General features: G+C 43.5%; 1 protein-coding gene across 5 annotated transcripts in view; it reads right to left on the bottom strand.

Annotated features, from left to right (window-relative positions):
* LOC130277062 (serine/threonine-protein kinase D1-like) overlaps window positions 1-12,539 on the bottom strand; it is a 188,413-nt gene that overhangs the window by 8,785 nt on the left and 167,089 nt on the right. For all 5 annotated transcript variants that reach the window (XM_056527327.1, XM_056527326.1, XM_056527325.1 and 2 more), the window contains 3 exons: window positions 10,876-10,974; window positions 6,778-7,045; window positions 4,950-5,035 (listed from right to left, as the gene is read on the bottom strand). In XM_056527327.1, coding sequence (XP_056383302.1) covers window positions 4,950-5,035; window positions 6,778-7,045; window positions 10,876-10,974 — 453 coding nt within the window. The remainder of the gene's footprint in view (window positions 1-4,949; window positions 5,036-6,777; window positions 7,046-10,875; window positions 10,975-12,539) is intronic.

The following is a 12,539-nucleotide window of genomic DNA, read 5'->3' on the forward strand; positions in this document are numbered from 1 at the left end:
AAACTAATGGGTGACCTGGCAGTGTAGGAGACCCAGCAGACGAAAACCTGGCTTACTGGCATCAGTCCTGAGGACCTCCAGGGACCCTCATCCAGATTCCGTACACCAGCAGTGAGGTACAGGAAACCTGACCATGCCCAGAGTAGCCCTGAGAGGGGAGACCAGTGTCGGCAGAGACCATGCAGACAACAGTCTGGCTGCATAAATACACCTCCAGGTGCTGGTGAAAAGGGGATAGCCAGATAGACAATCACTGTGCCCCTCTGTCGCATTTGGGAGGGAGGGGAGGCCTAGGAGCTGTGTATTGTATCCCCGTTACACCGTATAGGACACGCTGGGTCACTTCTTCGTACACCTTGCACAGCAGTGGGGTACCGGAACTCCAGCCGTAGATACATCAGCCGAATGATGAGTGACAGGCGGCGGAGGAAACCACGCAGACCACTGTCTGACTTACTGGTATGGGTCCATAGAATACAACGGGTCACTTCTTTGGACACCTCGCACAGCAGTGGGGTACTGGAATGCCAGCCACGGACGTGGCAGCTGTGAGATTAGTGACAGGTGAGACTACTGTCTGGCATATTGATATAATGTCTAATCCCTGCCCAGGGAAACTTCCACAGAGACCTTGTACTGGACGTGGGGATCCAGAGCACTAGCCACTGATGCGACAGCCTGTGGAGGGGGGAATCATATTGTGTGACATGCCAAGAACACCACCTTCATGGGTGGCTGGCAGAGCTGACAGAGGAGTAATGTTGATCGCGAATATTCGCAAATTCGCGAATATTGCGATTATATTTTCGCAATTACGAATATTCGCTTCTTTTTTTCACAGTAAACATCACAGTGATCATTCCTCATTGCTTCCAGCTTGTGGTGTAAACAAGGCTCCAATACTAGTTACTGTGTCAGACTGGCAGGTGCCCGAAAATTCGCATATGCAAATTTTCACGCATATTGATCCCTCCCTTCTTTTAGCTCTTTTATCACACAATATTGCACATACGTATGCACATTGTATGGCGAAGGCACATGCTAATTTTATGGCGCATATTAAAAAAGGCAGCGAATATTGCGAATATGCGAATTTTGAGAATATATGATGAATATTCGTCCATATATTAGCAAAATATTGCGAATTCGAATATGGCCTATGCCGCTCAACACTATAGAGGAGGAACCTCAAAAGCAACCTTAGCGTCCGCCAGGAATGCAAAAACCCTTGCAAGTGCACCACCAGTGTCTTGCCTCGGTAGGGAGGGACTGGAAGTCGGCCGTGGACACGACGGATATGTATGATACAAAGTGGCAGGGGAGAAAAGTTACTGAATATAGCCCCGGTAGTTACCAAGGGATTGTGAAATCCCTTAACAACCCTCCACGGTGGTACGCATACACTCCCTGACAGAGTGAGAACCCTACAGAGAATAGGTATAGAGGCATACCCCAACTGAGTCAATGTAATTTGTCAATAGTAGGTCACCCACAGGGGGACAGAAGCAAATAATGCGGCCCCCAATACAGTCCGTAGAAAGGGACCCTGCAGATATTAAATTGATAAAAACAGACATGACAGACCAAGGCTATAATAGCACTTGGTTGCCCCAAGGGGGAGCTCACATGAAGCAATGGAAAACAATGGCACAATACAATTATTGGCCACAAGAGGGCGCCAAACGCCACCAAATGGTCTGAGTAACCATTTTTTCTTTTCTTTTTTATGGCAGGAAGGAAGCGTGGGGAGCAAGGCACCCTGAGCTGATACTGCCCGTGTGGTCCATTAAGTGAGATGGGCTAGGACGCCCACAGCATGTCCCTGATGTAGGGACACTTAAAATAAGCACATTCCTTGGAGCGGCGACAGCTCGTAACAGCGCACTAGAGAAGCGCCTGCCAAGCCTCCGCACGGCTCTGAGCAGGGGGACAAGAGCGGGTCGACTGGAAGAGCACCCGCCGGCTGCTGCATTGGAGGATAACTGAGCCGCTCTGTCTACCTAGCACCGCTGAACCTGTGCAGAGTAAAAGTTGACATATTGCCCATTGCAACCAATCTGATTGCTTCTTTAGTTTTTTAAAAGTCCTCTGCAAAATTAAAGAAGCAAGTTGATTGGTTACTATGGGCAACTGGTCAACTTTTCCTCTGCACGGGTTTTCGTAAATCTCCCCCTATGTGATTAGAATGAACATAAAATACATTGACGAATTTCCAGATGTATTGTCAGTACCAAGTTGTAACAACACCAAAGTATTATCAAAAAATTTGAGAGGTCCTCTTTTTATGGATCACAGCTGTAAAAAATATACTTTTTCAGAACAATTTGTGAAACCATCCTCAAATGGTTTAAAAAAATTAGAATTTTTTTTTTTTTAATGACTCGAATCAAGTGTTAATATTGGACAAGTTAGGTCGAGCCTAGACCTCCACTCAGCTGCATCCACATTACATCCCTCTTTATAAAAAGATAATATGTGCTAGTGTTAAAGGGGTATTCCGGGGGGAAATTCATTTTAAATCAACTGGCTCCAGAAAGATTTGTAAATTACTTCTATTAAAAAATCTTAATCCTTCCAATAGTTATCAGCTGCTGAAGTTGAGTTGTTCTTTTCTGTCTGATACAGTGCTCTCTGCTGACACCTTTGTCTGTCTCAGGAACTGTCCAGAGCATAAGAGGTTTGCTATGGGGATTCGCTCCTACTCTGGACAGCTCCCGAGACAGGTGTCATCAGAGAGCAGTTAGACAGAAAAGAACAACTCAACTTCAACAGCTGGTAAGTACTGGAAGGATTAAGATTTTTCAATAGAAGTCATTTACAAATCTGTTTAAGTTGATATATAAAAAAAAGTTTTTTCCTGGAATACCCCTTTAAGATGGGGTGGGTCTGCTGTCAACTGTATGTGTGTTTTTAAGACACTCATACAGCTGAATGGGAGCAAAAGGCCAATTGCTATTTGTTATATCACTTAGCATTTTAGACCACAGTGGCCTGAACAGGAGCTATAATTACCTAATGGGAGGGCATAATACCATATCTACTCGAGTATAAGCCGAGTTTTTCAGCACGATTTTTCGTGCTGAAAACACCCCCTCGGCTTATACTTGAGTGAACTCTCCGCCTGCCAATCCCTTCATCAGTGGTCTTCAACCTGTGGACCTCCAGATGTTGCAAAACTACAACTCCCAGCATGCCTGTACAGCCATCGGCTGTCCGGGCATGTTGGGTGTTGTAGTTTTGAAACCTCTGGAGGTCCGCAGGTTGAAGACCACTGTGGCCTTTGTCATCATCATGCCCCCCCTTTTGTACTCACTTCCCCTTGGCGGGAAGTTTGGGTGAGCTGGTCCGGGCCATCTATGCTGCAGGGACCGTCCAGTGGGGATGGTTAGTCATTGCAGGCTGTCATTTTTCACCGGGAGGCCCTCTTCTCCGCGCTTCGGGCCTGGCCCCGGAGTAGTGGCGTTGCCTTGACAATGACGCACAGGGACGTTCATTGGCAAAATCCCTGTGCGTCGTCGTCAAGGCAACGTCACTACTCCGATCCCGAAGCGCAGAGAAGAGGCCCCCCCCCCCTCGGTGAAAATGGACAGCCCGCAACGACTAACCATCCCCACCGGACATTCCCTGCAGCATAGGTGGCCCGGACCAGCTCACCCTAACTTCCTGCCGAGGGGAGGTGAGTACAAAAAAAAAGGGGGGCTGGATGATGACGAAGGCCGCAGTGGTCTTCAACCTGCGGACCTCCAGAGGTTTCAACATTATAACTCCTAGCATGCCTGGACAGCCGATGGCTGTCCCGGCATGCTGGGAGTTGTAGTTTTGCAACATCTGGAGGTCCGCAGGTTGAAAACCACTGATGAAGGGATTGACAGGCGGTGATGATGAAGGGGTGGGATGATGACGGGGGTCTGGATGATTACATGGGGGGGATGATGTATTTCCCACCCTAGGCTTATAGTCAAGTCAATAACTTTTCCTTGGTTTTTGGGGTAAAAATAGGGGCCTCGGCTTATATTTGGATCGGCTTATACTCGAGTATATATACGGTACCTACTGGGAAACTACCTACTTTATGGGGCCTACCTATAACTTAATAGGAGAGAATTACCTAATACAGAGGTCCTATCTAGATACCCAAAAGGGACATTCCCATTTATGTACTTGGGCCTCTTGTGCCCTCTGGACTTCTGGCAGCTGCCAGAAAAGATTATTAAGAAAAAAACAACAAAGTTTGTGATGCTATGCTCATTACACATTTCCCAGTTAAGTCAATGAGAGTTACACAAATTGAATAAAACAGTCAGCTTCCTGACCACCTTCAGCAGCAAGCAGACTGGGGAGCTTGGAATCCTTGTACAGAGAGAGAAATACCCCTTTAATGGACAGAACCTGGGGGGAACTAATTAAAGTAAGTAGCTTAAAGCGGTTATTCAGTGGCTGTTTTTCTTTTTCAAAAGTTCTGTATATATCAAAAACAAACCTCTCGCGATCCCTCAAGGCCTCCTGTGTACTGCTCTGGTCACCCAAAGGCGATTCTTTTTCTGAGCTGTAGCTTGACTATCGGGCCCAGGAATCACCCAGGTCCAGTGTGTCACACTGCTGCTCAGTGAATCACTGGCTGAGATGGGACATCGCTGCAGCCAGATTTGCTGAGCAGCAGCCTGATACACTGGACCCAGGTGCTTCCCGGACCCAACACGTCAGGCTGCAGCTCAAGAAGACGATCGATGAAGGGACCCAGCGCAGCACACCGGAAGCACCGCAGTAGGTGAGTAAAGGTTTGTGTATACTTTTGAAACCCGAGCTTCCTCCCCAGCCGTTTTCCCGTTTGTTGGCTGATCGCTGTCCCTATAACACAAGGTGATACTAGCCTATTTGTTCAGTAATCACTCTGTGAACTGGGGCCCTTCAAAAACAAGCCATGAGAATAACCAAGAAGATACATGTACCTGCATCCATGGGTGACTCAGCGCCTTGTCAACACTAAATCGTCTTCTGATTTGTACTTGTAACAAACTGCTAATAAGAGCAATTGCTATGGAGAGAAAATAAAACATTAATAAGCATTAATAATTGGCAAAGAACATGAAGCTATATTTCATATACCACACATAGGTTTTCAAATAGTGCATTTACTCTTCTGAGTTATTGATACATATGAAGATTGCATGTTTCTGCCAAAAGATGGAGCTTAAATCCTTATGGGAAAGCACAAACAAAGATTGTTTTGGGCAAAAAAAAATAAATACAATCCTCATAAAATCTGTTCAATGAAGTGTAAATAGGTAAGAATTTTAAATGGGCACTGTCATGAAAAATAATTTTTGATATGTTGTAGTACTCAAGTACTACAACATATCTCTAATATACTTTTATAAAAAAAAATGCTTTTAAAACATTTTAAAAGCAATTTGAAATTCGGCCACTAGGGGGCGCCCTCCTAGTGGCCGAATGCAGTGCAGAGTGACGTCACAGCAAAATTCCGACTGATTCCGGCAGGGCATCAGTCGAAATTTTGCGCAGGCGCAGTAACAGGGCTCCGCATCGGCTGACGGCCCTGCTGCAAGGTGCGGGCGGCGCGGGGGGTTGGCTGCTACAGCAAGGTGCGGGGAGTGCTGCTCTAAGGTACGGGGGGGATGGGGGGCGCTGCTGCAAGGTGCGGGGGGATGGGGGGCGCTGCTGCAAGGTGCGGGGGGATGGGGGGCGCTGCTGCAAGGTGCGGGGGGATGGGGGGCGCTGCTGCAAGGTACGAGCGGGATGGGGGGCGCTGCTGCAAGGTACGGGGGAGGATGGGGTGCGCTGCAAGGTCCCAAGGTACGGGGGGGGGGGGGTTGTTTGGGTTTACTTACCGAGCGGCAGGAAGAGTCTCTCCCGCATCCGTCCCTCCCGCATCGGCTCCTGGCTCACTCCTTCCCCCATGAAACTCCTGTCCTGGGTGCCTCCAGTTGTTTTACCACTACAACTCCCAGCATGCCCTGACAGCCAATAGATGTCAGGGCATGCTGGGAGTTGTAGTGGTGAAACAGCTGGAGGCACCCTGTTGGGAGAACTAACGGCGGAAGTCCCCCCCCAGCAGGCATCAGTGACGTGGTGCCTGCTGGGGAAGTCTGCCTGGTAGTGAGCACACTACCAGGCAGACTAAATGCCATTTTAAAAATAGTAAAAAAAATAAATAAAGGCAGGGAGGGTGTTAGGGATAGAAGGGCAATAGGCAGGGACAGAAAAAAAAAAATCATGATGGTGGGAGCTACCCTTTAAGATCGTTACTCATACAGAAACTGTATTAATGACCATACAGGAACTAAAAAAACTAATGGTTCCAATCAAAGATATTTGCTCCAACTTTTTAAGTGCTTACTTTTCCATACTCTTTCACGTTTCTGTAATGTTGAGTGACGTCATCACGAAAGATGACATTAACAAAATGGTAAATACTGCAGCAAGCTGCAGTGTTTGGCAGGTGATAAAGAATAAACCTAAGTGTCAGTGTTATTTTACAATCCTTATTCATTTCAATTTCTATATTCACTCCCTGGCTCACCACACAATAAAACTCCTTGCAGGAGACTGCCGCTACATCCAAATTTTTCTTTGCATAGACCTATAAAGTGAATTTTTTTTATTTGATTGACAGCTGGGGAATGAAGAGCACTTAACCCTCTTATGACTCATGACCACAGCAGGTCTCAGGACTAACTCTCAAAGCAATCTAAACTTTTGACTTTTTTTTTTTTAATTTGATTCTATGGGTGCAACATTTGCAAATCTGAATCTCACCATCATTTGAAATCTCATTCCAAGGGTTCTTAGGGTACATAAATGCTGCATTCCGTATCTGATCATTGATATCTTCATCCTCATTAAAGGGAAAGGTGCCACTAAGGCTGACATAGATGATCACTCCAACAGACCACATATCCAGTGACCGATTGTAACCACTGTTTCTCAAAACTTCAGGAGCCAGATATGCAGGAGTCCCAACCACTGATCTTCTGAAGGATTTTTCACCAATGATGCGGGCAAAGCCAAAGTCACAAAGTTTTACCTTAATTGTAAACATAAAGGAAGAATAAAAATGTGCAAAATAAAATGTCAAAAAATTTTGATAAATCAACAGAATCTAGCCAGAATGCTGACATTTCCAGGGAGATTTGTAGATTACTCTGAAAATAAATTACCTGAAAATATGCTCAAAAAGACAGAAGTAATGAAGACTTACCAAAAAGTAAGCCCAAATAATGAAATCAAACCCAATTTTAACAAAATAGAGCAAATTTATTGAACATTATTATTACTGAAAACTATTACCCATAAAATACACATACACATAAGACAATTACAATTGATGGAGGAGCATAGCAAACAGTAGTACTAAAATTCATAATGTAATTCATATATCATACAAAGTATAAATATTAATATGTATAGCCATTACATCACTGCAAATTTCATCAGGCAAGTGTCTCTGAAAAACAGCCAAAATTGCTCCCAAATAAGAGGATATTCCACAATTTGTAAACATAGACTGTTAAAGGTAAATATTGCACTGTCCACAAGAGGGCAGTAAACCCTAATAAAGGGTACTTGCAACAATTGGATAGGCACGACAAAGTGCTAGTGCCAGTACCTGATAATACTACGTAGCACTTTGTTGTGCCTATCCAATTGGGGCACATTTATTGCAAGTGCACTTTATTCGGGTTTATAACTGCGCTCTTTACCTTTATCAGTCTATGTTTACATATTGTGGAATATCCTCTTATTTGGGATTCATTTTGGCTGTTTTACAGAGGCCCTTGAATGGCTATACATATTAATATTTATACTTTGTATGATATATGAATTACATTATGAATTATAGTACTTCTACTTGCTATGCTCCCTCATCAATGTTAATTGTCTTACGTGTATTGTAGTGTTATTGGTAATCGTTTTGGGTAATAATCATGTTCAAGAAAATTGCTCTATTTTGTTAAAATTGGGTTTAGTTTTATTATTTGGGCTTACTATTTGGGAAGTGATGTAGATATAAGCCTATATTTGTTACACAGAGGTATATTTTCCTATATTTATTGGTTTGTGAGAAGTAATGAAGACACTGTATACAACAATGTTAGCTTTTACTTGTCATTTCTGTATAGCCATAAACGCATACATATCTCTATACATACAATTAACCCTTGTCTCATAGTAGCACAGTTTTAAAGGGGTACTCAAGTGGAAATTTTTTTTTTTTAAATCAACTGGTGCCAGAAAGTTAAACAAATTTGTAAATTACTTCTATTAAAAAACATTTACCCTTCCAGTACTTTTAAGCAGCTGTATGCTACACAGGAAATTCTTTTATTTTTGGATTTATTTTTTGTCTTGTCCACAGTGCTGACACCTGATGCCCGTATCAGGAACTGTCCAGAGCAGCATAGGTTTGCTATGGGGATTTTCTCCTGCTCTGGACAGTTCCTGATACCAGCATCAGGTGTCAGCAGAGAGCACTGTGGACAAGACAAAAAAGAAATTCAAAAATAAAAGAATTTCCTCTGTAGCATACAGCTACTTAAAAGTACTGGAAGAGTAAAGATTTTTTAACTTTCTGGCACCAGTTGATTTAAAAAAAAATGTTTTCCACAGGAGTACACCTTTAAGATAGTTCAAAGACAGGCAATGGGAGGACTACAATGACCAGAAAGATGTTCAAAAGTGGGTTATTTAGTTTAGGAACAAGACAGTTTAGGGGATAACCTAATAACTATGTATAAATATATAAGGGGCAGACCAGAGATCCCTCCCATAATCTATTTTGACCAAGTATCTATAACAGGATTATATTCTCTATGCTTAGAGCAAAAAAGGTTTCTATACCAGCAAGACAAGGATTCTTTACTGTAAGAGCAGTGAGATTATGGAACTCTGCCACTGGAAGTGGTCATGGTAAACCCAATAAAAGAGTTCCAAGTCGGTTTGGATGCATTTTGGAGGGTAATAATATTATTAAGTTATTAAGTTATTGATACTAGATTTATGGGAATAGAATGTTGATCCAGGGATTTATTCTGATTATTCATATTTGGAGTCAGGAAGTAAATGTACCCCTAGTATAAGCTTTATAAGTTTTTTTTTGCTTAACACAGTAGGGATATACTGTCAATATTTTGTGTGGCCACCATTATTTTCTAGCACTACCTTAAATGGGTACTCCAGTGGAAAAAAAAAATTTTTTTAATCAACTGGTGCCAGAAAGTTAAACAGATTTGTAAATTACTTCTATTTAAAGGAATAATCCAGGATAGAAAAATTGTCCTCCATACTGCCGGCAGTAAAAAACATAAAGAGATACATACCTTCCTTTGCTCCCCCGGTGCCTCCAGTAACCCACTCCGGTCTCCGTCGCGATCCTCTTCCTGGTTGCCAGTGGTTGGTGAATCATACTGCACTCAGCCAATCATCGGCCGCAGTGAAGCCCCGACTCGGCCGGCTATAGGCTGAGCGGCAGTGTGACGTTTTTGGCCCCAGCAGCAAAAATTTTTCCCACTGAGTACCCCTTTATGCCTCTTGGGCATGAAGTTCACCAGAGCTTGACTGGTTGCAACTGGAGTCCTCCTCCTCTCCTCCATCACAGAGCTGGTGGATGTTAGAAAAGTTGCGCTCTTCCACCTTCTGTTTGAGGATGCTCAATAGGGTTTAGGTCTGGAGACATGCTTCGCCAGTTCACCACCTTCACCCTCTGCTTCTTTAGCAAGGCAGTGGTCATCTTGATGGTGTTTTTAGAGTCTTTTTCATGCTGGAATACTGCCCTGCGACCCAGTTTCCAAAGGGAGGTGATCTGCTTTAGTATGTCACAGTACACTCAGTACAATTTGGCATTCATAGTTCCCACAATAAAATGTAGCTCCCCAGCAGCACTCATGCAGGCTTAGACCATGACACTCTCACCACCATGCTTGACTGTGAGCAAGACACACTTGACTTTGTACTCCTCACCTGGTTGCCGAAACACACTCTTGACACCATCTGAAACAAATCTTGGTCTCATCTGACTTTTTTGTGCATCATCTTTAGAAGAGGTTTCCTTCTGGGATGACACCCATGCAGACTAATTTAATGCAGTGTGCTGCATATGGTCTAAGCACTGACAGGCTGACTCCCCACCCCCTTCATCTCATATGTCTTTTGCACAAGGCAATATGGTATAAACTCATTCTTCCCTAAATGTAAGATGATAATGTCTGTAAGAGGGGCTAGATTTAGGTGGTAACATCATTTGAGCTTAGAGTCAAGATCCAGCAACACCTCCTGAGATAGAAGAGAATGATGTGTTTAGAGGGAGGAGCCAGGGAGCTGCTGAAATAGCACCAAACTAAAAGTGAAAGGGTTACACAACTTCCTGTCAAGAAGTGAGTCAAGCAAAAGCATGTTTTAGCCAGTTCAATTTGAGAGAACACTAATATTAGTGAGTTATGTGTCTTGGGGTGATAGTTTTATGTAAATATAATTATATATATATATATATATATTCTAATACCGGAATACCCTCTTCAAATTGACTGAACCTATCTTTTTGGTGGAATTGGCCAACATATATGTCAGGGGAAAAAAATTGGTCACGCATGCTTGATTTTCATCAACTCTTGGGAAGTAGTCTGATAAACAGCCTTCTGCAATCACTCCATTTAGAAAAGCATGCACACATGCAGGGACAGGTGTGTATATATCTCTCTCAAGAGAGACAGTTTTGACCTAAAAAAAGGTACATCAATATTTTATATATTCCCTTGAGATTAATATATTTGTCTTATTAAATGTAGTTACAATGACCAAATACATATGTACTATGACCACTGCTACACAAGTTTTTTTGTTATCTGGTCTCATGCTTACTTGTGGGAATGGATCTTCTGTTGCCAGGAGAACGTTTTCTGGTTTAAGGTCACAGTGAACAATACTCTTAGAATGAAGGTGACGTAAAGCTTCCAATACCTAAAGAAAAAACATTTTAAGTAATTTTTTGATCAGGTTTAAGCTCAAACAAAATCCAAAATACTATGTGTGAATATATCATCATAGGGAAAAGCCAAGCACCTTGTTACTGTTTTAAAGGGGTACTCCGACGCTAAGACATCTTATCCCCTATCCAAAGGATAGGGGATAAGATGCCTGATTGCGGGAGTCCCGCCGCTGGGGACCCCCATGATCTTCCACGCCGCACCCTGTTAGAATCAGTCCCCGGAGCGTGTTCGCTCCGGGTCTGATTACTGGCGATCACGGGGACAAAGCATAGTGACGTCACGGCTCTGCCCCCGTGTGATGTCACGCTCCGCCCCCTCAATTCAAGCCTATGGGAGGGGGCATGACAGCTGTCACGCCCCTCCAATAGACTTGCATTGAGCGGGCGGAGTGTGACTTCACACGGGGGCGGAGCCGTGACGTCACTATGCTCCGTTCTCGTGGTCGAGATGGACTCAGCCTGAGGACCTCCAGCGGTTCCGGAAGCTGCTAAAGGTGGGTGCTGCATGGTAGATCCCGGGGGTCCCCAGCAGCGGGACCCCGGCAATCTCACATCTTATCCCCTATCCCTTGGATAGGGGATAAGATGTCTAGGGGCGGAGTACCCCTTTAAGACATACAGTGCAAAATACACGAACAATACATATGATTTTTAACAATCAGTACAGTATAAAATCCCCAACAGGAGGAAAAGTTCTTCAGTTGCCTATAGCAACCAGATTGCTTCTTTTATTTTTGAAAGGGCCTCTGAAAAAAGAAAGAAGAAATCTGAGGTTGCTATAGTACACTGGTTAACCTTTCGTGTAGGGGGTTTTCATAAATCTCCCCCTACACGTTTTGATCTATATATGATAGAAAAATGCATCCAGATAATGCTGAATAAATGAAATTACAAATAAAGTAAACGTATACATATGTATACAAATTCAGCAAGCAGACAATCATGGTGTATATGCATTGTTTCCAGTTTGGTTTCCCCAATTAAAGGGATTATCCACCATAAGGTGATTTTAGTATGTACCTGGAAGACAGTAATGGACATGCGTAGGAAGGATCTGCGCTTGTCTTGGGGCTAAATGGCTATGTTATGAGATTACCATAACACTGTGGCTACCTTTTTGTGAACTTGTATTTCCTGTTTGACTTTTCGTTTTTTGACTACAAATCCCATAATTCCATTTTCCTCCCTCCCACACATCAGCCACCCCACCCATTGAAACATAGATGAGCTGCATCCATTCAAATCAGTGTGGTTTTCAATCAGGGTGGCTCCAGCTGTTGCATTAGTTGCAGATTGATCCCTCCACCCATTGAAGCAGACAGGCTCCCTGTCCTCAGCTGACTAGTGAGTCAGGTCTCGACCGCATTGCAAGCTGGGAAAAATCTGAGACAACAGTCATTTTGTATGCTGTTAAAAATAAATATTGGGGTGAAAATCACATAAGAATTGTGAGAAAACCGTCACACACAGGTACACAAGACACTATATTATAAACTACACTAACTTTACAGCCCCTGTAGCATAGTCAAATAAAAAA

Source organism: Hyla sarda, chromosome 6 (genome assembly GCF_029499605.1).
Source record: "Hyla sarda isolate aHylSar1 chromosome 6, aHylSar1.hap1, whole genome shotgun sequence".
Taxonomy (NCBI): Eukaryota; Metazoa; Chordata; class Amphibia; order Anura; family Hylidae; genus Hyla; species Hyla sarda.